This window comes from Lygodium microphyllum, chromosome 14, assembly GCF_053477565.2.
Source record: "Lygodium microphyllum isolate KBCC chromosome 14, Lygodium_microphyllum_v1.1.10, whole genome shotgun sequence".
In the NCBI taxonomy this organism is placed as follows: domain Eukaryota; kingdom Viridiplantae; phylum Streptophyta; class Polypodiopsida; order Schizaeales; family Lygodiaceae; genus Lygodium; species Lygodium microphyllum.
The window spans coordinates 99,952,001-99,977,160 of NC_141148.1; the positions used below are offsets into that span (position 1 = coordinate 99,952,001).

At 39.1% G+C, this 25,160-nt stretch overlaps 1 protein-coding gene and 1 long non-coding RNA gene across 3 annotated transcripts; one reads left to right on the forward strand and one right to left on the reverse strand.

The window, feature by feature from the left end:
• Positions 1-2,709: 2,709 nt before the first annotated feature.
• LOC148025899 (divinyl ether synthase CYP74M3-like) lies at positions 2,710-5,387 on the forward strand. Of its 2 annotated transcripts, none has more exons than XM_087693158.1 (2): positions 2,710-3,452; positions 3,898-5,387. In XM_087693158.1, the coding sequence occupies exons 1-2, from the start codon at positions 3,183-3,185 to the stop codon at positions 5,080-5,082; spliced, it is 1,455 nt and encodes a 484-aa protein (XP_087549284.1). In that variant the 5' UTR covers positions 2,710-3,182; the 3' UTR covers positions 5,083-5,387. The 2 variants fall into 2 exon arrangements, with proteins under 2 accessions (XP_087549284.1, XP_087549285.1); XM_087693159.1 differs by having other exon boundaries at positions 3,320-3,452; positions 3,832-5,387.
• Positions 3,108-6,982, reverse strand: LOC148025900 (uncharacterized). The gene is made up of 2 exons (XR_015693166.1): positions 6,018-6,982; positions 3,108-5,870 (listed from the first exon to the last, which is right to left on the reverse strand). It is a non-coding gene; the product is annotated as an uncharacterized LOC148025900 (long non-coding RNA).
• Positions 6,983-25,160: the final 18,178 nt, after the last annotated feature.

Below are 25,160 nucleotides of genomic sequence, written 5' to 3' on the forward strand. Positions count from 1 at the left end.
GGGTTCTCTCTCTCTCATCTATTTTCCTTCTCTCTCCTTGTTTTTCATTTTTTCTCTTAAATTTATATTTTCTCTCTCTATAATTATCTTTCTCTATGTTCCCTCTCTCTCTCTCTCTCTCTCTCCTCTTCTTTCTTTTTTCCTCTCTTTGTATCTTTCTCTCAGTTTTTTGTTCTCTCTCTCTCTCTCTCTCATTTTTCTTTTCCTCTCTTTCAATTTTTTTCTCTCGCTCTCTTTTCTCTCTATATATTTTTTCTTTTCTCTCTTCTCCCCTCTCTCCCCTATTTCCTCTCTCAAATTATCTTTTCTCTCTTTCTCTCTCTCTCTCTCTCTAAGTCAAAAACTGTCAAAAAAGTTTAATTAAAAAATACTATTCTCTTTCCTCTTATCCTCCCTCCCTCTCTCTCCCTCCTTTCCTTTTTCTTCTTCTTCTTCTCCTCTCTCTCTCTCTCTCTCTCTCCATTCTCTTTTTACATTTTTTTCTTCTCTTTCTCTCTTTTAAATTTTATATTTTCTCTCTCTATAATTCTCTCTGTGTGTTTATATTCTCTCTTATTCTTCTTCGTCTTCTTCTTCTCTCTCTCTCTCTCTCTCTCTCTCTCTCTCTCTCTCTCTCTCTCTCTTCATTCTCTCTTTTTTTCTTCTCTTTTAAAAATTATCTTTTCTCTCTCTATTTCCCCTCTCTCTCCTCTTATTTTTTTCCTCTCTATATATTTCTCTCGATTTTTTGTTTTGTGTGTGTGTGTGTCTCTTTCTCTCTCTCTCTCTCTCTCTCTCTCTCTCCTTATTTTTATTTTCCTCTTTCTTTCTCTTTCAAGTTGTTTTCTATTGCTCTCTTTTCTCTCTCTATATTTTTTCTTCTCTCTATTTTTCTCTTTCCTCTCTTCCCCTTTCTCTCCCCCTATTTCCTCTGTGTGTGTGTGTGTGTAATATTACCCAAAAATGTGTGTGTGTGTGTGTGTAAAAAACTATGCCAAAAAGGTTTAATTTTAAAAAGACTATTCTTTTTTCTCCCCCCCCCTCTCTCTCTCTCTCCTCTTTTTGTATTTTTTTCTTCTCTTTTAAAAGTTATCATTCTTTTCTATAATTCTCTCTCTCTCTCTCTCTCTCTCTCTCTCTCAAAATGTGTAAAAAACTGTAAAAAAAACTTTACATTAAAAAAATCCTTTAAAAATATTTACTTAAAAAATTTTAATCTAATGAGTGAGGGAGAGAAAAACTTTTGATTTGATTGAGAGAGAGAGAGAGAGAGAGAGAGAGAGAGAGAGAGAGAGAGAGAGAGAGAGAGAGAGAGAGAGAGAACCTAGGCCCTACACGCGAGAGAGACAGGGGGTTTAATTAAAAAGGGTAAGGGGAAGAGAAAGGGAGAGATTACACATGAGAGAGAGGGAAGGGGGGTTTAATACAAAAAAGGCAAGTTTGGAAAAGAGGATAGGTTTGGGAAGCCCTCTCCAGCTTCTAGAACCTACAACCAGAATAATATAGTAGTAAGAAATAAGATGCATCTAGTATACATTCATGTGGCACTTTTTAGGCTAACAAACATAGTTAACACGAAACACTCACATTTGAGAAACTACAATCTTTCTCTTTCAACAAATCATGACTGCGTTGTAGAAATAGAAATGTTAGGTGTTGCATTAACTTCAACACCACGATATGCAAAGCCACATGGCTGAATAAAGGCATGATTAGCAAGCTAGGAAGTAAGATAGTAAGCCAGATGGCTGGTTGCATCATAAATTAAGTTATTAAGCTAGACAATGGGGACATAGTAACCTTTTTGGCATGACAAAGTACAAATTCTTTGGGACGATGTAGAAAGCAAGATCAGGAATTTGGGGGGTAAAGGATCAAGAAAGTCCAACTCCCAGGACCTTGAAAGTGAAAGTGCATGGGAAACGCCTTTTGCACATTTTGTAATAGATTCCCAATGGCAATGGAGACACTCTTCTCAACCATTTCACCTAACACCATTCTCAAGGTTCCGTTTCCTATCTCTTACCTACAATATGTATGACATTGGTTACTTGGACACCTTTTCTTCAACAAGAAAATGATCACTGATTCTTGTGACTTTATGGCCAAGGACTCTTCCAGCCTTTGCTTGCATAAATAAATTTACAAACATATAAAACCCACTCTCTACATTTCACTCAAAGGGGAGTGGGAATATTTACGCCCATGCCATATCAAAACAGGGACTAATTTTTTATTTAAAACCTTGCCTTTATGGCTTCTATTGCTCGGCAGGCCCAAGGGGTTATAAACGATGTATGGCATGGAGCAGAATGCACATGGCTCATCATTTGGGTTGTGTATTCTCTGAGACATGGGGCACATGGCTATGCCTCTCTCTGTTCTGTTCTGAGAACAGAGCCAATCTTGAGAGTTCTGCTTTCTGGTAAACCTCAAAATTTTTCAATAAGCCGTGTTGTTTAAGATCTATGGCACGTATTTGACCTTTAGCAATTCCAACACCCATCAAGAAGACTTATCAAAATGATCAGCCCAATATTATAAGTACCTCTAACTTCAAAGCTCTATTAGAGCTAGAACTCTTTCATTATTAATATAACCCTGTACATGTTATATATATATATATATATATATGGTTTGAATTCAAAAAAAGAAGCCCTATAGTGATGTACTTTTCACGTGCTTACATACATACAAGGACCCTACATCTTCTTTTTCTCTGTGGGGGCACATGGGCTGGCATCGCAAGTAATGATTCAAGTGTACGACATATCAGACCAAGAAAGGAAGACCAGAGAGTCGGTCACCCAAGAGTAGCATTTTAACTTGAGCTTATGGGTTGCTGAGAAATTGGAGTTTTTGCCTACGTGCTGAGAAAGCTGGCAAGTTGATAGAGTGCAGATAAATTGGGCTATATTGTGTTGATGGTTGCAGAGTACTTGGGCTAAACTGTGTTGAAAGGTAACAAGTGATCAGCCAGGCCCTTATGTTGATGCTGAGAGAATAGTAATAAGGCTATATTGTGTTGAAGAATCAGACAGTTCACTGGTGTGAATTCATGGGAACTCATGATCTGAGAGACCGAGTGTGTGAACTTTGATCTGAGAGAGAGAGAGAGAGATTTACGAAGAGAGAGAGAGAGAGAGAGAGAGAGAGAGAGAGAGAGAGAGAGAGAGAGAGACAGAGAGAGAGAGAGAGAGAGTATGGCTGACACAAACCACAAGGCAGGAGAAGAACTTGAGATTAAGGAGATCCCTGGAAGCTATGGGTGGCCTGTGCTGGGTGCCATCAAAGACAGGCTTGATTTCTTCTGGTTCCAAGGTGAGAAGGACTTCTGGGAGTCTCGGATGAAGAAGTACAAGAGCACTGTGTTCAAGGTTAATGTTGCTCCCAGCCCCCCTGGCTTCCCCAGCAACCCAGTTGTGATGCTTCTCGATCAGAAGAGCTTCCCCATCCTCTTTGATAACAACAAGGTTCTCTCTCTCTCTCTCTCTCTCTCTCTCTCTCTCTCTCTCTCTCTCTCTCTCTCTCTCTCTGCACATATATAGGCCTTCACGCTGCAACTCATGATATCCCTAGCACTTCTCTGATGGCACATCATTCACAGGTTTTTATTATTCTTCGCAAATTCTTCCTCTTAACCAAAATGGGTTATCATTCATACCTATGGAACTGGATTAATTACTTCTCCTACTTGCATCTTTGGAAATGAATTAGTAAAATTTCTATTCTGCTTTGCTGCACAAGAAACCACTAGAGTGGACTTTATTTACTGGCTTACTGGCTTAATTTTTTTACAACCAAATGCATACATATATGATTTCGAATGGTTTGACTGCATTTATATCACAGGTTTGATGAAACTATTGTTGTTTCAATAATGTGATGTTACTACTGCAAGACATCGGTTGTCTTCAGGTGGAGAAGAAGGATATGCTGCTCGCCAACTACATGCCCAGGACATCCTTCTATGGGGGCATCCGGCCCTGTGTCTACCTTGACCCGTCAGAGGAGCGGCACACAAAGATCAAGTCGTTTGTGATGGACCTCATAAAGCAGAATGCAAACAAATGGATTCCAGAGATGCAGAGGGCAGTGTTGGAGGTCTGCCCCAAATGGGAGGAGGAGCTGAGGAAGAAGGGCCGGGCAGAGGTGAATGCAGAGACATCACAGGTGGCATGCAATGTGCTGCTGCGGACACTGGTGGGGAGAGACCCGGCCGAGCCGGGCAAAGCAAGCCTAGGGACACATGGGCCGTTGCTCTTCCTGGCATGGCTGGGGCCGCAGCTAGTGCCGATCGCAAGTGCAGGACTGCCACATCTGCTGGAGGAGCTGCTGCTGCACACATGCAGGATACCCTACTTCCTGGTGTCCCCTGCCTACCACAGGCTGGTGAGGTTTATAGAGGAACATGGTGGGCATCTGCTGGACACAGCGGTGGAGAGCTATGGCCTGGACCGCCATGATGCACTGCACAACATCGTGTTCTTTCTAGGGTTTAATGCCTTCGGGGGCCTGTACCTGTTCTTTCCACAGATGCTAGGGTATGTGGGGAGGGCCGGGCTGGGTCTACAGGAGGCGCTGGCCACAGAGGTGCGTGCAGCTGTGGACGCAGAAGGTGGGAAACTGACGGTGGCTGCTATAAACCGGATGGAGCTGGGACGGTCGGTGGTGTACGAATCCTTGCGCATGTCGACACCGGTGCCATACCAGTACGCAAAGGCGAAACAGGACCTGGTGGTAGAGTCCCACAGTGGACGGTACAGGATCCCTAAGGGGCAGATCCTGGGGGGGTGCCAGCCTGTAGCGGCTCGTGATCCACGCGTCTTTGACCGTGCTGACACGTTTGTCCCGGACCGCTTTGTGGGGCCAGAGGGGCGGCAGCTCCTCCAGTATGTCCTGTGGAGCAATGGCCCTTCCACCTCCCATCCCTCAGTCTCCAACAAGCAGTGTGCTGCAGCAGACCTTGTGCCCTTCTTGTCCCAAACCCTCCTCGCATGTATGTTCCTCAGATATGACTCCTACACAACATTCAAGCCCATTGTGCGTGGGAACAGCACCACCCAGCACTTCTCCTCTCTCAATAAGGCTCCAGACATATAATGCCTCAGTGGATACACCCATCAGCACAGTGGATATTACCATAAGCCAGGTGTCACTCTCCCATTTGACATTTATGTTTCATTATGAGTAATGGTCATCTAATCTTAAATATAAGACTAGAGCACATGATGCTACTAGCATGACAGTAACTATCTTCCATGTACATCTTCAATGCATAGCTTTTCTCAATACAGTTGCTTCATACATCCACTGATGCAGTATTGTGACTTTGTACACTGTAGTATGAGACACATCACAAGATGTTTGCATGTGCGTAATTAAGTCAAGCTCAACCTTTGTTTCAACCCCCTTAACAAATTTTGGCAAATAAAATGTTGATTCATTTGTAACAATTCTGGATGGCAAGTTTTGCGAAAGCTATCAATAGTAAGGATTCACCATTATTTGCATAAATTCTCTAACTGGAACACACCACAGATTTATTTCAAGATTCAATCAAATCAAGAGTTTGTGTTATCCCTCTTCAAATGTTTTTCTTTGCACAATTCTCAACTATTTGAATAGAGAAGACTTTCATGTGTGAACAATAATTGTCCATCTCAGACTAATATAACATAGACAAACAAAATGAGCAATTCTGTTGAGCAAAGACTTTACACAAAAATTGAAGAAGAATAAAGGAAAGGCTATGAATGCACTCAACATGACCTCATCACAATGTCTTGTATTGCATATGCTGGAGGAAGATTCCAAAAGATCACCATCCACATTGCTTGCACAAATGGGTTGCAATCTGCAAGTGACATGGCAGCAACACATTTCCACACCTGCAGCAAACCACGTCCTCGCTCAAAAATACAGGGAATGTCTTGTCATGGATGGATATACACCAAATTAACTGGCATAGTCAAATGTAGAGTGTTTCTCTCACTAGGCTAGTTTTCCTATACAATGCTTCTCCCTCTTCAAGATACCTCATCATGACTCCATGGAGCATGATATGCCCCGAATCGCCTCTATTTTCATAACTGTCTTCATCTTTGGGGCTTTTGATTGCATATCTTGGGAACACTATTGCCAAACTTTATCAGATACAGACTAAGACCTGGTTGACTACACTTCTGAATACAAGGTTCCAAGTGCTTGGCCGTTGATTCAAAGACACCAGAATCATCAAGAAACTCCCACATGAAATAAATACAACATGGACCAAACATTTTCCTGGTTAAGGTGTTGAAATGCTGCTGTTGGGCATTTCTTTGATCCCTATGACATTATGCTGCAAACACTTCTCTTCTATCTGTTCTCTGGTGCAATCAACCACTGGTTCTATCTACTAAAACCATCTAAACAGCTATACATATCATGTCAACTACAACATGAAGAACTCAACCTGTGAATGGGAGAGACAGCTGATCACTAATGGTGCTGCAGCATCAATTTGCAATAATTGACAGACTCAGAAAATCCAAAAGGCTGAATGAATTCCACCCAGTTTATTGGATAGTTTGGATTCATCTGACAACACAGCTGATGACTGATCAGGCCCAGAGCATCAGCAGTACTGCAGCACTTAATTTGCAGTAATCTACATTAAATATGGGGCAAATTTTCCATTTAATGGCTGTTATGAACTGTCAGCAGGTCTCGTCCTCAAACAATCCTTCCTGCCATAATGATTCCCTTGCAGAGGCCATTGATCGATGATAACAAATTCTTGCTTGCAGACATGTTCGAACTTCTCCTTCCCAAATCATATCCCACAAATCCAAAGACAAACACCGGGGCTGATCTTCCTCCGTCGCTCTACGTCTTCTCCACTGCATCTACTGACAGAAGCATATAACATCTTATCATCCCTATGCATCTTCTGTAACTTACAGATTCGCACATGAAGGGCCTTTAAAGCCTTTCGAATATGTGGTGTGCGCGTTAGAACAAAATGGTACAATTGCACAATTTGCGTAACTCAAACAACATTTAGTAATAAAGAGTCCCTATAGGACAAGATACATTTCCATTAGGCCAAGTTGGCATTGCTTTGAGCATAACACAAGATAGTTCTAATACAATAAGAGATTCAGAGACAACCAACAAGGAGGGGCACCACTTGTTTCTTGCAAAAATGAGTAAGCTGATTATTTACAAGGACTAAAAACCATGCTTACATTGCAAGCATCAATTGTGGCACCCAATTGCTATCCTAGTCATCCCCTTGGCCTTGAGTTTACCTTATTGGTGTCTATGAAGCTATCTCAGGGAGGAGACACCTTGAGATAGGGTGATGTAGCAAGAGCAATTTGGAAAGCTAAAGTATATAGCCAATTTCAACAATTTATAGGCACCAGGCCTTTGAGAATAGCATGGTAAGAGAAGGCATAGCTAGAAAAGATGGGATCAAGCCAAATGAAATTGGGACAACAAGTTCACATTAGGCAACGATTTGTGATGACTAGCTAAACTTATGGCTCAATAGAGGTTTCCCCTTAAAAAGCTTGGTAAGAGCAACCAATTACGAGGTGGAGTAGAATAATCTCGGGAAGTTTACTCTTTGTATAGGAGACATGTCACCTATGAGTGAAGAATCCTAGACGAACTCCCCATCTACAACTCGTGCAAGAGTCATGTGGCAACTCTTTTTATACTTTTATGATGTATCAAAAAAATTTATTGCGTACCCCCCTTTTTAGATATAAGTTTTTGTATTTTGTTTTGTTTTTTGTATTGATTAAGCTTAAAAGACTAGAACATTTCTAACACAAGAATTATGTTGTGCACTTTAAAGGTGATATGTTGTCACGTCACTCCAAAAGTAGTATTTACGGATAGTGCATTATCTAGAATACCAAAAAGATAGTATTTCAAAATGTAACCAATAAATTATATTTTCCTTGCCTCCTTCTTCCCCTTCTCCTCCTTACTTTTACACTTAGAGGAAGAAATTAATGGGAGTTACCCCTAATGTATGCGCTTATGCACTTCTTGAAAAACCCCCCCTTCCCTATACTTATGTGATTCCATAAGTTACACATGAAAAACTCCCTAGGAGAATAATGTGGTCCCAACAAATATCACTTCATATTAGCATATCTTGTAGCAAATTATATTAGTACTCTTAAATGAATTAAACCCTATTCTAAGTGAACTAGGAAGTTGAAATCTGAAAGTAGACATGAACTAGTTATTTAAGATATGAAGGGAAGCAATGTGATGTGACTTTATGTCTATGTTATGAAATTGTAAGAGAAGTTGTACATTTATGCTTTTAGTGGTGTGAATGTGAGTCAGTGGTGGAAGATGGGCTTTACGAGATGAAGAGTTACTACAGTGACTTATTTACATGGCTACTAACAAGGGAAGCTTGGAAGCAAACTAAGAGGGAAGTCGAGTAAATCATGAAGTAGGAGGGTATTTGAATGTGTCCTTGTATAGGACATAGGGGGGAAACTAACAGCATTTAGTAGTTGACTAGTCCCATTTCTATAATAGAGAGTGTGCTAAGGCACTTCTATTTCTATCCATCATAGTCTACCCACTTGAAGTGGATGCCATTTGCATTGAGTGGTTTGCCATATTTTCCCATAGCTTTTGTGATCATCTGCTAATGCTACCTTGATCATCTAGAGTTTTCTCGCATGTGTACTTGATTCAAGCTGTTGACATCCTACTATTGCTCTTTTTACCCCTCTATCCATGAGTGCTCCAATCATCACATCTCATTCCTATCAAAAAAACAAGAGGAAAAGTGGGAAAAGGAGAGGAAAGTGAGGAGCTGGGGTAGCAAAGAGACCACAAAAAAGGGTGCACATTGTATAAAAGGGGTGTTCTCAGTTTAGAGGAGAAAGGAAGTAAGAGATCATGCAAGATTAAAGCAAAGGCTTGAAGAAATAGGGCTGAAGCTTCTTTAGCCAAGGGTGACTCTTGGCCATCAAAAGAGGAGTTTTGAATCTTTCTTTGCTATCCCGAATAGAGAAAAATAGAGTATATAACATGGTTTCTTGCTGTCCACAAGATTTTCTCCATCTTTTATTCATACCAATTGCATCTATGCAAAAGATCCTACTCTCTACTTTAAGGGGATGCTTCATACCTATCAAGGAATCCATCTTGGGAGGGTTTAAAACAATTAGTGAGTATTTTATTATTGATATAATAAATAGGAAAAAAAATGGATGAACCATAAAATATAAGCCCATATAGGATTTCCTCAATTACCAACCACTTCTGTTATTTAGTATTACTTCCACATGATTACGGGAATGCTTATATTTATCAAGGACATAGTTAGAAGGATTTTGAAGCAATTGAAAGGAATTTGTTTGCTAATGTAATAAACAATAAAAACATAGGTAAAGTATCAAATTTAGACCCATATAGGGTTTGATGCCTCTTTACCCATGTCTATCAATTGATAGTGCTTTTGGGTGATGGGATTGGTATTTCCCCATCAAGGTTTATGTATTTGCATTGAGATTTTATGCTCTTGCCTTCTTCATTGGTTCATGTACAACATGATAGTGATTTGTTTATATTCAAGGTCAAGGTATATGTTGGGTAATTGGTTATGAGTTGATTAATCGTCCCAACAAGGGTTGAATTGATCAAGTACTATTGTACTTGGTGATCATGCACCTATGGATGCCTTGTCTTCAATGAGCACATAGAAGTTAGGAAAAGCTCAGTTAACCTCCTAGCCACTCAAGACGATAGCCTCTTGTAGCGCTGCATTGGTATCTTTAGGAAAATCCATGGACTACTTTTAGACCTCAACTTTTAGTGGGTCCATTCATACTAATTACCTATCCTTTGAACCTTCGGTCCATATACCCTTGTGCATTAATGTAGACTATCTCTTGACTCCTTAACCACCTCAACACCTTAGCATAGCAATCCATTACCCACTATTAGCACTATGATTGAACTATCAAATAGACCATGTCTACTCTCGACCCTTGTCCTAACAACACTACCCCCTTTTTGAAGAGTTTTCACCCTCGAAAATAAAAGTGGAAAATCACTTCTTGAGTACTGTAATGTTCTCTCAAGTAGGACCTTCTTCTGTTCTCTCAAGTAGGTTTCTTCAAGTCTATCTTTCCACTTGATGTTTTCAAATATGATGATATGTACGATGCTCATGGAAGTCCAAGATCATTCTGTTTCATGAGGTTGATATGATGGCTCAATAATTTTTATCAACGCTCCTTGATTCACCAAACTATCATCATTATCAAGTTGCCTTCACAATTGGCTAACATGAAAGATTGAATGGACTCTACTAGAGAATGGTAGATATAATTTGTATGCAACTTCACTAACATGTTTAAGGATTCCAAATTGAGCCACAATATCATGGAGATAACTTAGGAACTACTCAAGACTTCAAACTTCTTGAATGTTTTAGAACATGTAAGTAGATCTTATCACCCTTTTCAAAAGTGACCCATTAGGAGGAATATGGACTCAAAAAGGGCCTCGTAAGAAATTGATTAGGAATCCTTAATCTTGGATTAGTCACTCTTCAATGGTCATCATTGCATGCCTTTTTGTCCATTGGCCCCCCTACATTCCTAGGCTCCACCCACTTTTTGTGGTGGATCCTACCTAGAAAGGAGGGGGGTCTTCCTTTCTTTTCACCCTAGTAACTAGCTCTTTTCATCCTCCAAGTTAGAACCATCACTCTTCCAAAAGTGCCACATCAATAACTCGAATTTATTTTTTACCCCAAAAAACGACTTTTTATAAATTTTCACAAAAAATAGATTTCTTTTTCTCAAAAGGTACCCAATCATATTGCAAGTTGAAATACTCATTTTCTATACACTATTTTACATTGAAAGCCCTCAAAATCAGCTCATATTTTTTAATATCCACAAATGTGATACATGGAACCCTATAGAGGTAGTTACATACCTACTTTATACTCCACTACTCCCCCTAACTGCCACATCAGTAGGGTGGACTAATTTTGACTCCAAAAGTAAATTTTTTCCTCCCCTCTCAAAAGATGGTCATTTTTATCTCTAATAGTGCCTAACCATATTATATATGCAACAAAGCATTTTTCATGTTATCTTTTGCCCTCTAGCCATTCCAAATCAATATTATCCAATGAAAACTTAATCTACTCCATTTTCTCTCATGCTTTAATGGAACCACTTAGGGACATAAGCAATCGTAAGAGAAAGGTGGATTGACATGTTCATGTAGATAAAGAGTATGCTATTGCAAAGTCCCCTTATAGCAAGTGTGGGCTAGATGCAACAACTACTTCCCAATATTATTTAGAGGGAAACAAAAATATTGACCTTTGGATGGATGGTTCTTTGTATCCTAATGATCCTAACACTAGGCTAAATCCACCTTTCAATTCCACTATTTCATTGCTTACATTTGTTAGGGATGGTGAAAATGGTCTACTAGTTTATTGTAAACGTTTAGATGAAAATATTCATATGCATCAATATTATCAATCAATATTATATAGCAATTATTAATCTTTGTTTGTAACAAGCGGGTCACACTGACTAGGGTTTATAAGGTGTAAGAGATGTTGAGATATCGAGCTCCACTCGTGATATGCCAGGGTGACCGTTGTGCATTTATGTCACCGACTTATCAGTTGCAGATGTGGTTGGTACACCGCCCATGAATAATAGCTAGATGACAACTATCCTTATCTACTCTAGTTCGTGGCTCAGTTAGTATGCCACCTTAGTTAGTTGAGTTTGGTTTGAGACCCATATATAGGGTTCTTCTATTTCTATGTACTTGAGTTCTTTTGGCTTACACAACTAAGAAGAGGAAAACTGTTTTCAGCCTCCACCTTTGTGCGTATTCCCCATTGTGCAAGCAAGAAAGCTACAAGTGAGACTCCTTCCTTCTCTCCCACAATCTTGACATGGTATCAAAGCCTTGTTCGTGGTAAGGAGCTCAAGAAAGCAAACCAAGTTCGCGGTGTTCTGGTAAGAGGACCAGTGTTGCTTTCATTTTTCTGTTTTGGGAGCGTCTCTATAGGTAGCAGAGCCGGAAAGTGCAAGAGTGCATTGTCTCAGATTGAGACACCCTTCGCGGTGTAGCAAGAGGGCAGTATATGTTGGGGTAAGGGCTTTAGCCCTTGGTTGCTCTGTTTTTTTTATTTGAGGCCATTTCGGGGCCTGTTTTGGAGGCAAAAGTTTTCTGCACGCACTCAGGAAAAGGCCCTGTTTTATGCTGTGTGACCACTGTTCTACAGGTCGGTGAAAAGTTACTGTAGAAATTGCATCGTATGCCTCTGCGCAGAGACATTGGGAGTTATAGAATCATCCTTGTTTCCTGTTGATGTAAAATCGTCACTAGGAAGTGACTGTGTGGTCAAATACCACTTTCGTCAGTTTTGCAGATTTGCCGTTGTGAGGTTGAAGCTGTGTTCTTTGCAGTGACAGAATTTTTTGCAGTGTTCTGTAATGGCGTCTGATTCTCTTTCACAGATTGCCACTGAAAAGCTTGACAAGAACAACTTCCAAGCATGGAAGTTTAGAATGACGAATTTCCTTATGGGAAAAGGAATTGGGAATTCGTTGCATGAAATGAAGAAGAACCAGTTCTTCCTGATGTTCCCAATCAACAGCAAATGCATGCATTTAAAGCATGGCATGAGAGAGCCAGGAAAGTTATGTACTGGCTGTCTATCAGCATTTCAGACTCTATGATTGTGCATATTCAAGATGCAAGTACGCCAAAGGAGGCATGGGATACTTTGTCAAAAATGTATAGCACAAATACGCAAGCCAGGAAAATGCAGCTCAAGCAAGAGTTGCACAATGTGCAAAGAGAAAGTATGAGCATCAATGACTACCACATGAAGGTGAAGAAGATTGCAGATGCACTTGCTTCCATTGGGTCGCCAGTGGAAGGTGATGATTTAGTTTTTGTGACCTTGAATGGTCTAGGAAAGGATTATGCACAGTTCCGAACATCCATTTCCGTTCGTGAAAGGTTTCCTGATTTTGAGGAGTTGATTGCTCTTCTAATTTCTGAGGAGCAGAGAAATGGTGGTGCATCTTCTTCAGGAGGAACTTCAAAAGAAGCTGTCTTCTACTCAAATGCTGGAAGAGGTAGAGTCAGAGGTAGAGGAGGCCGATCTGGAGGCCGTGGTAGAAATTAGAATATGCAGCAAACTCAAGAAAACCAGTCCTATGGAGGAGGACGTGGTAACTCTAGAGGCAGGGGGAGCCAAAGAGGTCGTGGTAGATGGCAAAGAGGCCAAAATGCAAACGACAATGTTGAATGCTACTACTGTGGTAAAATAGATCATATGGCTAAAGACTGCTATAAAAAGCAGAATGACATCATGAATGGAAAATTGCAACAAGGAAATTATGCATCTTCTAGTAGACAGGGTGATGACAGAAATGAGCATTTGTTTATGGTGCTGCACATGACCAATTCTGTGACAAGTGCAGAAGAAAGAAACGATGTGTGGTATGTTAACTCAGGTGCATCAAACCACATGACAGGTCATGCAGAATGGATGCAGGATGCAAGGAAAATGGAAAAACCAAGATTTATGGAGACTGGTGATGATATTGCACATCCTATTGTGCAGATTGGAAAATTTCCTTTGTCTATGCAGGATGGGAAAAAGAAATACCTGGTTTCTGTTGGTCAAATGATTGAGCAGGGCTTGCAGGTCAGATTTAATTCTCATGGATGCTTTGTTGAGGATATGAAAAATAAAGGTCGCTTGATAGCAAAAGGAAAGAAGAAGGGCAGAATGTTTACGTTGGAAGCAAACATGCCTGAATTGAGTGCAGCAATGTTTGCACATGGGACCGGTGTAGTTGCAGATATTGATATCTGGCATAAACGCATTGATCATGTTAATGTACAACGACTTAAATCAATGCAAGCCCAAAATATTGTTGCAGGATTGCCTAAATTCAAGATTGCAGAAATGCATAAGGTATGTGAAGCCTGTCAATTTGGAAAACAGGCAAGGAAACCATTTCCTAGACATGTTCAAGAGAGTAAGAAGCCATTGGAATTAATCCACTCTGATGTGTGGACTACTAAAGTTGCATCTCTTGGAGGCTGTCATTATTTTGTCACTTTTATTGATGACTATAGCAGAAAAATTTGGGTGTATTTTATGAAAAAGAAAAGTGAAGTTTTTGGGCATTTCAAAACTCTTAAAGCTATGGTTGAAAAAGAAACAGGCTTGCAAATAAAATGTCTAAGGTCAGATGGAGGGGGAGAGTACCTCTCAAATGAGTTTGCAAGGTTCCTGCAGGAGCATGGCATAAAGCAGCAATATTCATGCAGTCATACCCCACAACAAAATGGAATTGCAGAAAGGAAAAACAGGCATATTGGAGAGGTATCTCATGCCATGCTCAATGAAAAAGACCTGCCAGATTTTTATTAGGCTGAGGTAGTTGCTACAGCAGTCTACATAATGAACAAGACTCCCACTGCAGCAATACATGGGATGACTCTAGAGGAGAGGTATACTGGTAGGAAACCAGATATTTCTCATTTGAAATTTTTTGGTTGCATTGCCTATGTTCATATGCCAGATGAGTTGAGATCCAAGTTGGATCCAAAAGCTGAGAAGTGCATCTTTATTGGTTACTCTTTGCAGCAGAAAGGGTATAGATGCTATAACCCTTCTACTCGTAAGTTTACAGTGAGCAGCGATGTTGTTTTTGATGAGATGAGTAGCTGGTATAAACCAGTAAATGTGATTGATAATGTAGATGCACAAAATGGTAATGCTGCACAGAATTCACAGCAGCAGTCACAAGATATTAGTGGACCTTGAGCGTCCTCTAGCAGTGGTTCACATTCTTCACCATGGACAGGCAGATTGAGATCAGGAGAATCTTCTCAAAGCAATGCAGATAGTGGTATGCAGGTATCATGAAAAGGAAAAGAGAAGGTAGATCATCCCATGTTTGATGTGAATGCAGGTCACTCTTATGTGGATGGTGAATCCAGTGGCTCAGAATAGAGCATTGATGATGAGTTGGGTATTTCTTCTATTGTTACACCTGGAATAAGGAAGACCAGGGATGTTTTGAGAGCACCTGGGAGTGAACCTACTTTGCGCAGGTCTATCAAAGCTAGGTATCCTGTGGATAGGCTGAAATATGATGGATTTACAGCCATTCACTATGCATATATGGTCAAAGTGATACAAGAACCAGAACCCACTTCTTTTGAGCAAGCCATGGAAAAAGAAAAATGGGAGAAAGCCATGGATGAAGAAATGAATGCCTTGGAAGAAAATGCTACATGGGAATTGGTACCTTTGCCTAAAGATAAGAATGCAATTGGTTGTAAGTGGGTTTATAATGTGAAACACAATGCAGATGGTTCTATGAATAGATACAAGGCAAGATTAGTAGTCAAGGGGTATGCACAAACATATGGCATTGATTATGAAGAAACATTCAGTCCGGTTGCAAGGATGGAAACCGTAAGAGCAGTCATTGCTATGGCTATATCAAAGGGATGGTCTTGATGTAAAGAATGCCTTCTTGCATGGTGATTTGCAAGAAGAGGTCTATATGGAGCAGCCACCAGGTTATGTGCATGCTGTTCATCCTGAGTTTGTTTGCAGGTTGAAGAAAGCCTTGTATGGCTTGAAGCAAGCACCTAGAGCATGGTCTGACAAGATAGGACAGTATCTTGTCACTATTGGCTTTCAGATTTCCAAGGCATATTTCTCACTTTATGTGAGAAAAACAGAGAAAGGTATTATGCTACTTGTCATTTATGTTGATGATTTGATTATGACAGGTGACAGTGATGAAGATATCCTTCATGTGAAAATGCTATTGAAGCAGAAGTTTGAGATGAAGGATTTGGGAGAGCTGCGTTATTTCTTGGGCATTGAGGCAGTAAAAATCTAATTTGGCAAGTCTTTTTCATTGAGCATGGCACGAGATACCTCTCCAATATGCCTGTTTTTTCTTTCTGCAATTCCATTTTGTTGTGGGATATGACTGCATGAATATTGTTGGTTTATGCCATGCTCCTGCAGGAACCTTGCAAACTCATTTGAGAGGTACTCTCCCCTTCCATCTGACCTTAGGCATTTTATTTGCAGGCCTGTTTCTTTTTCAACCATAGCTTTAAGAGTTTTAAAATGCCCAAACACTTCACTTTTCTTTTTCATAAAATACACCCAAACTTTTCTGCTATAGTCATCAATAAAAGTGACAAAATAATGACATCCTCCAATAGATGTAGCTTTAGTAGTCCACACATCAGAGTGGATTAATTCCAATGGCTTCTTACTCTCTTGAACATGTCTAGGAAATGGTTTCCTTGCCTGTTTTCCAAATTGACAGGCTTCACATACCTTATGCATTTCTGCAACCTTGAATTTAGGCAATCCTGCAAAAATATTTTGGGCTTGCATTGATTTAAGTCGCTGTACATTAACATGACCAATGCGTTTATGCCAGATATCAATATCTGCAACTACACCGGTCCCATGTGCAAACATTGCTGCACTCAATTCAAGCATGTCTGCTTCCAACGTAAACATTCTGCCTTTCTTCTTTCCTTTTGCTATCAAGCGACCTTTATTTTTCATATCCTCAACAAAGCATCCATGAGAATTAAATCTGACCTGCAAGCCCTGCTCAACCATTCGGCTGAAAGAAACCAGGTTCTTGGTGATATCCGGGACATGAAATACATCCGACAGGTATTTCTTTTTCCCATCCTGCATAGACAAAGGAATTTTTCCAATTTGCACAATGGGATGTGCAGTATCATCACCAGTCTCCACAAATCCTGGTTTTTCCATTTTCCTTGCATCCTGCATCCATTCTGCATGACCTGACATGTGGTTTGATGCACCTAAGTCAACATACCACACATCGTTGCTTTCTTCTGCACTTGTCACAAAATTGGTCATGTGCTGCCCCATAAACAAATGCTCATTTCTGTCATCACCCTGTCTACTAGAGGATGCATAATTCCCTTGTTGCAATTTTCCATTCATGATATCATTCTGCTTTTTATAGCAGTCTTTAGCCATATGACCCATTTTACCACAGTAGTAGCATTCAACATTGCTGTTTGCATTTTGGCCTCTTTGCCATCCACCACGACCTCTTTGGCTCCCCCTGCCTCTAGAGTTACCACGTCCTCCTCCAAAGGACTGGTTTTCTTGAGTTTGCTGCATATTCTGATTTCTACCATGGCCTCCAGATCGGCCTCCTCTACCTCTGCCTCTACCTCTTCTAGCATTTGAGTAGAAGACAACTTCTTTTGAAGTTCCTCCTGAAGAAGACGCACCACCATTTCTCTGCTCCTCAGAAATTAGAAGAGCAATCAAATCCTCAAAATCAAGAAATCTTTCATGGACGAAAATGGATGTTCGGAACTGTGCATAATCCTTTCCTAGACTATTTAAGGTCACAGAAACTAAATCATCATCTTCCACTGGTGACCCAATGGAAGTAAGTGCATCTGCAATCTTCTTCACCTTCATGTGGTAGTCATTGATGCTCATACTTTCTCTTTGCACATTGTGCAACTCTTGCTTGAGCTGCATTTTCCTGGCTTGTGTATTTGTGCCATACATTTTTGACAAAGTATCCCATGCCTCCTTTGGCGTACTTGCATCTTGAATATGCATAATCATAGAGTCTGAAATGCAGATAGACAGCCAGTACATAACTTTCCTGGCTCTCTCATGCCATGCTTTAAATGCCTGCATTTGCTGTTGATTGGGAACATCAGGAAGAACTAGTTCTTCTTCATTTCTTGCAACGAATTCCCAATATCCTTTTCCCATAAGGAAATTCGTCATTCTAAACTTCCATGCTTGGAAGTTGTTCTTGTCAAGCTTCTCAGTGACAATCTGTGAAAGAGAATCAGATGCCATTACAGAACACTGCAAAGAATTCTGTCACTGCAAAAAACATAGCTTCAGCCTCACAAGGGCAAATCTGCAAAACTGACGAAAGTGGTATTTGACCACACAGTCACTTCCATGGACGATTTTGCAACTCCCAATGTCTCTGCGCATAGGCATACGATGCAATTTCTACAGTAACTTTTCACCGACCTGTAGAACAGTGGTCGGACAGCAAAAAAGTGGGCCTTTTCATGAGTGTGTGCGGAAACCTTCCGCCTCCAAAACAGGCCCCGAAATGGCCTCGAATCAAAAAAACAGGGCAACCTAGGGCTAAAGCCCTTTCCTGCAGCATATACTACCCTCTTGCTACACCCGAAGGACGTCTCAATTTGAGACAATGCACTCTTGCACTTCCCGGCTGTGCTACCTCTGCAGAGACTTGCTCCCAAAACAGAAAAATGAAAGCAACACTGATCTTCTTACCAGAACACCACGAACTTGGTTTGCTTTCTTGAGCTCCTTACCACAAACAAGGCTCTGATACCATGTCAAGATTGTGGGAGAGAAGGAAGGAATCTCACTTGTAGCTTTCTTGCTTGCACAATGGGGGAATACACACACAGGTGGAGGCTGAAAACAGTTTTTCCTCTTCTTAGTTGTGTAAGCCAAAAGAACTCAGGTGCATAGAAATAGAAGAACCCTATATATGGGTCTCAAACCAAACTCAACTAACTAAGGTGGCATACTAACTGAGCCATGAACTAGAGTAGATAAGGATAGCTGTCATCTAGCTATTATTCATGGGCGGTGTACCAACCGCATCTACAACTGACAAGTCAGTGACATAAATGCACAACGGTCACCCTGGCATATCACGAGTGGAGCTCGATATCTCAACATTGGGAACTATAAGATTGAGTGGAATATATTGGTGACTTAAAGACACTTAAATGTATGTACAATGTATCAAAGGGAGCCAACTCTAAATCTCCTTGCCTATATTGCATGTCCCCAGCCATAGAGTTTAACTAAAGCAATTGGAATAGAGCTCCCTCTAGGCACAAAAAGGATCCATAGTTGGAGCCACTCCTAGATATTCCTTTAGTGAATGCCCATATCTGTACAATTCATGCACTTTGTAGGATAATTGAAAAGTTTGTTCATCTTTATATAGGATTTGCATGAAATTTGAAGCCATTATTAGCTAGAACAAATGCTATAACAAAGATTGAAAAAGTCTTATCTTCAATTGGTTTGCATGGTGGTAATGTTGTTATCAAACCAAATCTTCAAAAGTCTAATGATGGAAATTGTGTCCCCAAAAAGCCATCTATTGGTGGAGCGAAGGCTATTAGGTAGATCCATGGAGGATATCCTAATTATAGGTGGATGTAGGACAATGGGACAGGTTGGATGGGGTTGCTTGGGTTATATTAATCCTACTGCCTTGAGCTCATGCTCTTGATAACTCTTTTGTGTTAATTGCCAAATTAGGTCTTCTTGGATGGTTCCCTTATTTAGTTGATCCCTTGGATCTAAATATCCCCATTGAACACAGTAAATGGTACTCTTTGGTTGTAATAGGGAAGAATAAAAATAATCAAATCCTCTTGTGTGTGGATATCAAGGAGTTGAACAACTAGATCATGAAGCACTACTTACCCTTTTCCCTTTATCAACAATTAGATCCTAGATCAACTAGTAGGCTGAGAGATATATTATTTTTTTGCAAGCTACAATCAAATGGCCATAGCTGAGGATGACAAGCCTAAAATGACATTTATCACTATCTTTGGTACCTTTTACATACCATGTTATGGCTTTTGGCTTATGCGATGTCCTTGGGTCTCGGCAAAGGACAGGTAGTAAGACATTCATTGATACTTTTCTTGAAGAACTCAAGGAATTTATAAAAGATTTGGGGGTTGCTAGATTCCAAGATAGACAGTGTATTATTCCATATAAATGTTTTAAGTGTTGTGCAAGTACTGAATCATGTTAAATCCTCAAAAGTTTGTAGTCGGGGTTCCCTATGGCTTCTTGTTGATCCACGTTGTGAGTGTAGCTAGTATTGCTATTGATCCTGAGAAAGTAGGAGCCATTGTGAACATGAGCCCAGCCACGAGCCCTAGGGAGATTCATAATTTATCTCATATGTGGGCTATTATCATCATTTTATTAACATGTTGGCTAAGCATTCTTTGCCTTTGACAAACCTCTTGTATCATAGCCATGTGATTGAATGGACTGAAGCCTATTAGGTAGCATTTGAGATGGAAGTGCCTACACAATGTAGTTAAGGATCATGCTGATAATGGACAAGCTTGGAATAGAAAAGCCAATGTTTGGGAAAGACTAGACAAAGTATTCTTTTATTGTGATAAAACAGAGTGGAATGATGATGATCTCAAAGACTTCAAAAACCAATTGAACCTTTTTAAAAAGGCAATGACAAAAGCTTGGGGTAATCAACACTTCACTCACTATATGGTAAGAAGTTTGCATATGTATGCCTCTTTATTATTTGACTCATATAGGATTTTCTAATTGAATTTTTTTATTTGTTAACTATGTAGCATATTTTATATAACAATGCTCCATATTTTATCAAGAAATATGGATCTCTATCTATTTGGTCAACCCAAGGTATGGAAAAATCACATTATCAAGTAAGAATAAAATACTTTAGACACACAAGACACGAAGGTGGAAGATACAAAGCAAATAGTTTATTAGAGGTCTTTCAATGGTTCTACAGACAAATTTGGCAAGGAATATATCCACTATTACCCAAAGAAGAAAAGAGGGATATTTAAACTCTTGTGCAAAGCAAATATATTTTGAATAGTTACAAACTAGACAAAGAGATGGAAAAAGATGGGTTTCAAGAAACCCTTAACATCTTTTAGTCTGACTCTGTTGGCAGAAGAGTCTTTAGTTTCATCCCATTGGATGAGACCTCTACATTTCAGGAACTCTTGCTTCCTATAGCCTGGAAGAAGCTTCAAATTCTTGGTATCTCCTACATGGGAGAGCAAATAAGAGGCAAGAACTCCAAAGTATCCAATCCTAGATCCACTATATCCAGGCATGAAGCCAAAAACTCTTACAACTTCTTCCTTCTCCACCAAAATTATCTTGTCTAAATCTATATTGAAAGCTTGGGATCCAATCACCTTGGAGATAGCTTTCAAAGCCATTATTGGTAAGCTTGGAGAGCTTGAAAACCTGCTATGATAAATTGCAACTGTTTGATTATTTAAGCTTCCAATATAACGACAAAGGCCTTGACTTTTGCCATGACTTTTGCCAAGCTTCAATGGCCTTGAACCCTTAGTTCTTCTAAGAAAGTTGTCTACATCTTCAATTTCTATCTGCACAATAAACCACAATAGTATAAGATGTCAGTAGATAAATATCCAAAAATATTTGTCTATAATGCATAACATACTCTAATATAAATCACAATGGATACCTTAGAATTATCTTTCATACCTTAGGGTTTTCATCTTCTTCAAGAAGACTATCATCATATAGATTTATGGAGCTTTTTGGTTTCTCCTCTAATGGAGACTTTAGTTTCTCTTCATACCCCAAGTTATCAATACCAAGTCTCTATTGAATTTGTAAGTACTCTTCCTCTGTAGGTATCCCCTCCTTTTCATATTCCACGATCTGATTAATACAAGAATGCAAGGCTACAAAATTTTCTTGAAAATTCTCTTCCTCAATATCAAGAGTTGCTAGCAATTCTTCTTCATAACCTATAAAATTCTTATCATTTTGACCCCATCCAACAAGGATTGCCAAGCAATAATATTCTCTAAGATAAAAAATGTGCTGACTATAATTCAACAATACATATCTCTTTTTGTTGATGAGATAGCTGGGAAATGTTGGTACACATTCAAGAGGACTTGTTTCAATCTATGCACTCAACTCTATCTCCTTTTCTTCCACTTTTGTAATGTTCTCACTTTTAAACAAAGCAATATCAAATCCCTGCACTAATTGGTTCTCAATATCCTCTTGAAACATTTCACCCTTCTCTTCAACTTCTTTGTCTTTGCATGCAATATCCTCCATCTTCTTCTCTTGTATTGTATTTGAAGAACAACTATCCATATATTGAAGATATACAAGAAATCCAACATTCTTCTGTACAAGAAGACATTGTTGCTGATTCTGATGAAAAGGGCAACTTGCTTTCCACTTCTTGAATTCTTCATCAATAAGGCTAAACCTTATTTGCAAAGTTGTTCTAGCACCATTGGAAGCTTCCATTACATTGCTATAATGGACAAATCCCTCAATCTCTAGACCTTCCACATGTCTATCATAAAACTCCCTGAAATCCTTTAGTTTATCTTCAAGATCCTTCAAAAGATCTTGCAAATCAAAGGGAACATTGATCATATCTCTGATGTAAATAAATCTAGATGAATTTCCAGTTGCATGAAGAAAATCAAACATATTTTCATCATAGGTATCCTCTAGATCCTCCTCCTCCATTCCCTCTAAGGACAACTTCTTTTTAGTCATCTTGATTACTCACAAAAGAAAAACTAGAAAATAAAAATAAACATAAGGGGCATAATATAAATCCACATTTGCTCATATCCAGTAGACTAAAGAAAGATTGCGTAAAAAAATTAGGAAATGCAAGATGAATGAAATGAATTAAAACTTTATGCAGCAAAGAAAGCATGAAATTCCAAGTCTCATCAATCAAACTTTGTTTAACATTTACGACTCATGAAACACGAAAACAATGATTCAGACCACCTTATAGTTCACAAAATCATGTTTCGCATGTCACTTAAATTTTGAACAAAACAATCCGTAAACAATATCAAAACAACATCGTTTAATATGTGTACCAGACAAATGTTGATAGAAAAACAAAGTAAAACCATTACATAATTTCTAAGTCCTTGATGTATCTTTCTCCTCTTAAACCAACTAACAAGATGGATCTTTGAGAATAAATGGTTTCTTGTAAGAATATGTGGCTTGTGATGCTTACAAGATAAATAGTTGGTTGAAGACAAGACAAGATACATGAAAGAAATAGTAACCAAAACCCAAACCTGAGTGCTCATAGATATATATGCCAATGGTCACCGCACGTTTGATAAAAAAGTATGTTGCACTAATTCAGAGGAGGTGCCCTCAAAATGAAAAAGTAAATGAAAAAACTTAAAAATCAGAGTCATAAAAGCGCTATCATGCCGAAAAAGTAAGTGACATGTGGCACAACTTCCCAGTCAAAAATGGTCTGCAGTCGCATGTGTGAAATTAACTACGCATTATAGTAGCCACACGTGTAAGACCAACGTCCTTATAAACCCGATTTCTAAACCACAAAAGAGCTTTTTCGATGACAAATCTCTTTCTATGCTCAACCAGACTAACACAATGCTAATTTGATCACAATGCAAAATTATTCTTCATCACAAGGCGACTAAAGAAGGTTTCATTGCCCAGTATATGCACCTAACCCTTGAGAATGTAAGTTTAGTTGCTCAAATATGAGTAAGCTTTGAATCCCTTGACAATTTCTACCAAATCATCCCCAAAAATACCAAACGTATGAAACACGATGGGTGCTAGGTTTCTCTTGTCCATGTGAGGCATCATCGTGTTTCATACGACTAAGGTTTGCATTATTTCTATTGTGACATGGGTGTAAGCTTTTTCTTGTCCATTTAAGCCATCCTTGCGTTTCATACGTCATGCACATGCACATGCAAGTTATAGAACTTTCAATATCCTCTATGACCTTTCAATATCTTCCAAATGCATGTTGGAACAACATATATTACAAAGTCGAAATGTTTAGGGTAAATAATGTTGCCCATAAAGTAGTCTAAAAACTGAGTCGAACTATACAATTTCAAATAGAAATTCCTTGAAATATAAATTTTGCTACCTGATAGTGAGCTGGAAAATGTTGTTAGAAGGTACTAGGTGAAGCTACTAAGTAATTGGATACCACATATTGTTCTTTGAATGGTATAGTAAGAATATGCACGCATGAAATGCGATGGGTGTTAGGTTTCTCTTGTATATGAAAGGCCTCTTCGTGTTCCATAGGACTAAGGCCTGCCATTATTTTGTTGTAATGTATGAAACGCGATTGGTATTATGTTCACTTCTCCGAGTGAGGCCTCCTCGCATTTCATAGGACTTGAGCTTGCATTGTTTCCCTTGTGTCATATGAAACACGATATGGTGTTAAGTTCCCTAGTCTAAAATGCCTCTTCGCGTTTCATACATCTTGTGTATTGTTTTATTGAAATTGGATTTAGACTATGTGATTAGTGTTTGCTTGCTACTTAGTGATTGTAGATGGCTACTTAGAGATATTTCCTAATTTGTTTGTATTATTTGTTTTTTTGGATGTTTCAGATGGCTAGAACTAAAGCCACTGCAAGGAAGCTGAAAGTTGATCCTAGAGTCCTTGTTGATATCTGTAAAAAAAATATGTTATAAATGTTATTAATCAAGTAGTGAAATCAGATATACACCTAAATGGATATAATATGAAATAAAAACTTACTCGTTTGTTATTAGGTTGGAACACAAATGAATATGGTAGTTCAATATCTTCATTCTGTAAATCCATCCTCACTTGATGTAGCGTACATGATGATCTAACCTTTAGGATTGCAATAATGTCCTCACTGTACCAAACATCAAGATCCACTATAGGATCTTTGCTAAAATTATCAAGATTTTGGTCTAAAGCGACTAGACTACCGCCAACATAATGCCATCTACTATAATAAAAGCTAAGGATGAAATTTTGAGTAGCAATCATATATTTACAAACTATAGAGTCTTGATCTATCTTACATATAATTTCCCTTCTGTCCTAGTGTCCCGTCCCTCATCAACAAATTATATAACATGATCATATGTTAGTCTCTTCACTAAAAGCATAGCCTTTAATTTTCTTATCTTAGCATTAGAAAAGAAGTAAACAAATATATTAATAGGCATGAACAAAGTAACTTTGCTTAGCCTACTTAAGATACTAGGTTTTAATGCTCTCTGTATCTCAGAAAATATTTTACATCTATAGCCCTCACTAGTAACTAGACTTGGCAAAGGCCACTCGAAGCTTAAAAAAGTTGGCAAAGGAAGGGGGGATATTGATCCCCATTGGCTACACTACATGGGGACAATATAAGAATGGTCATAATAGAATATTCCATTCTCTGCAAGCTCTGCCTTCTTTCTACCTTTGTACATCTCT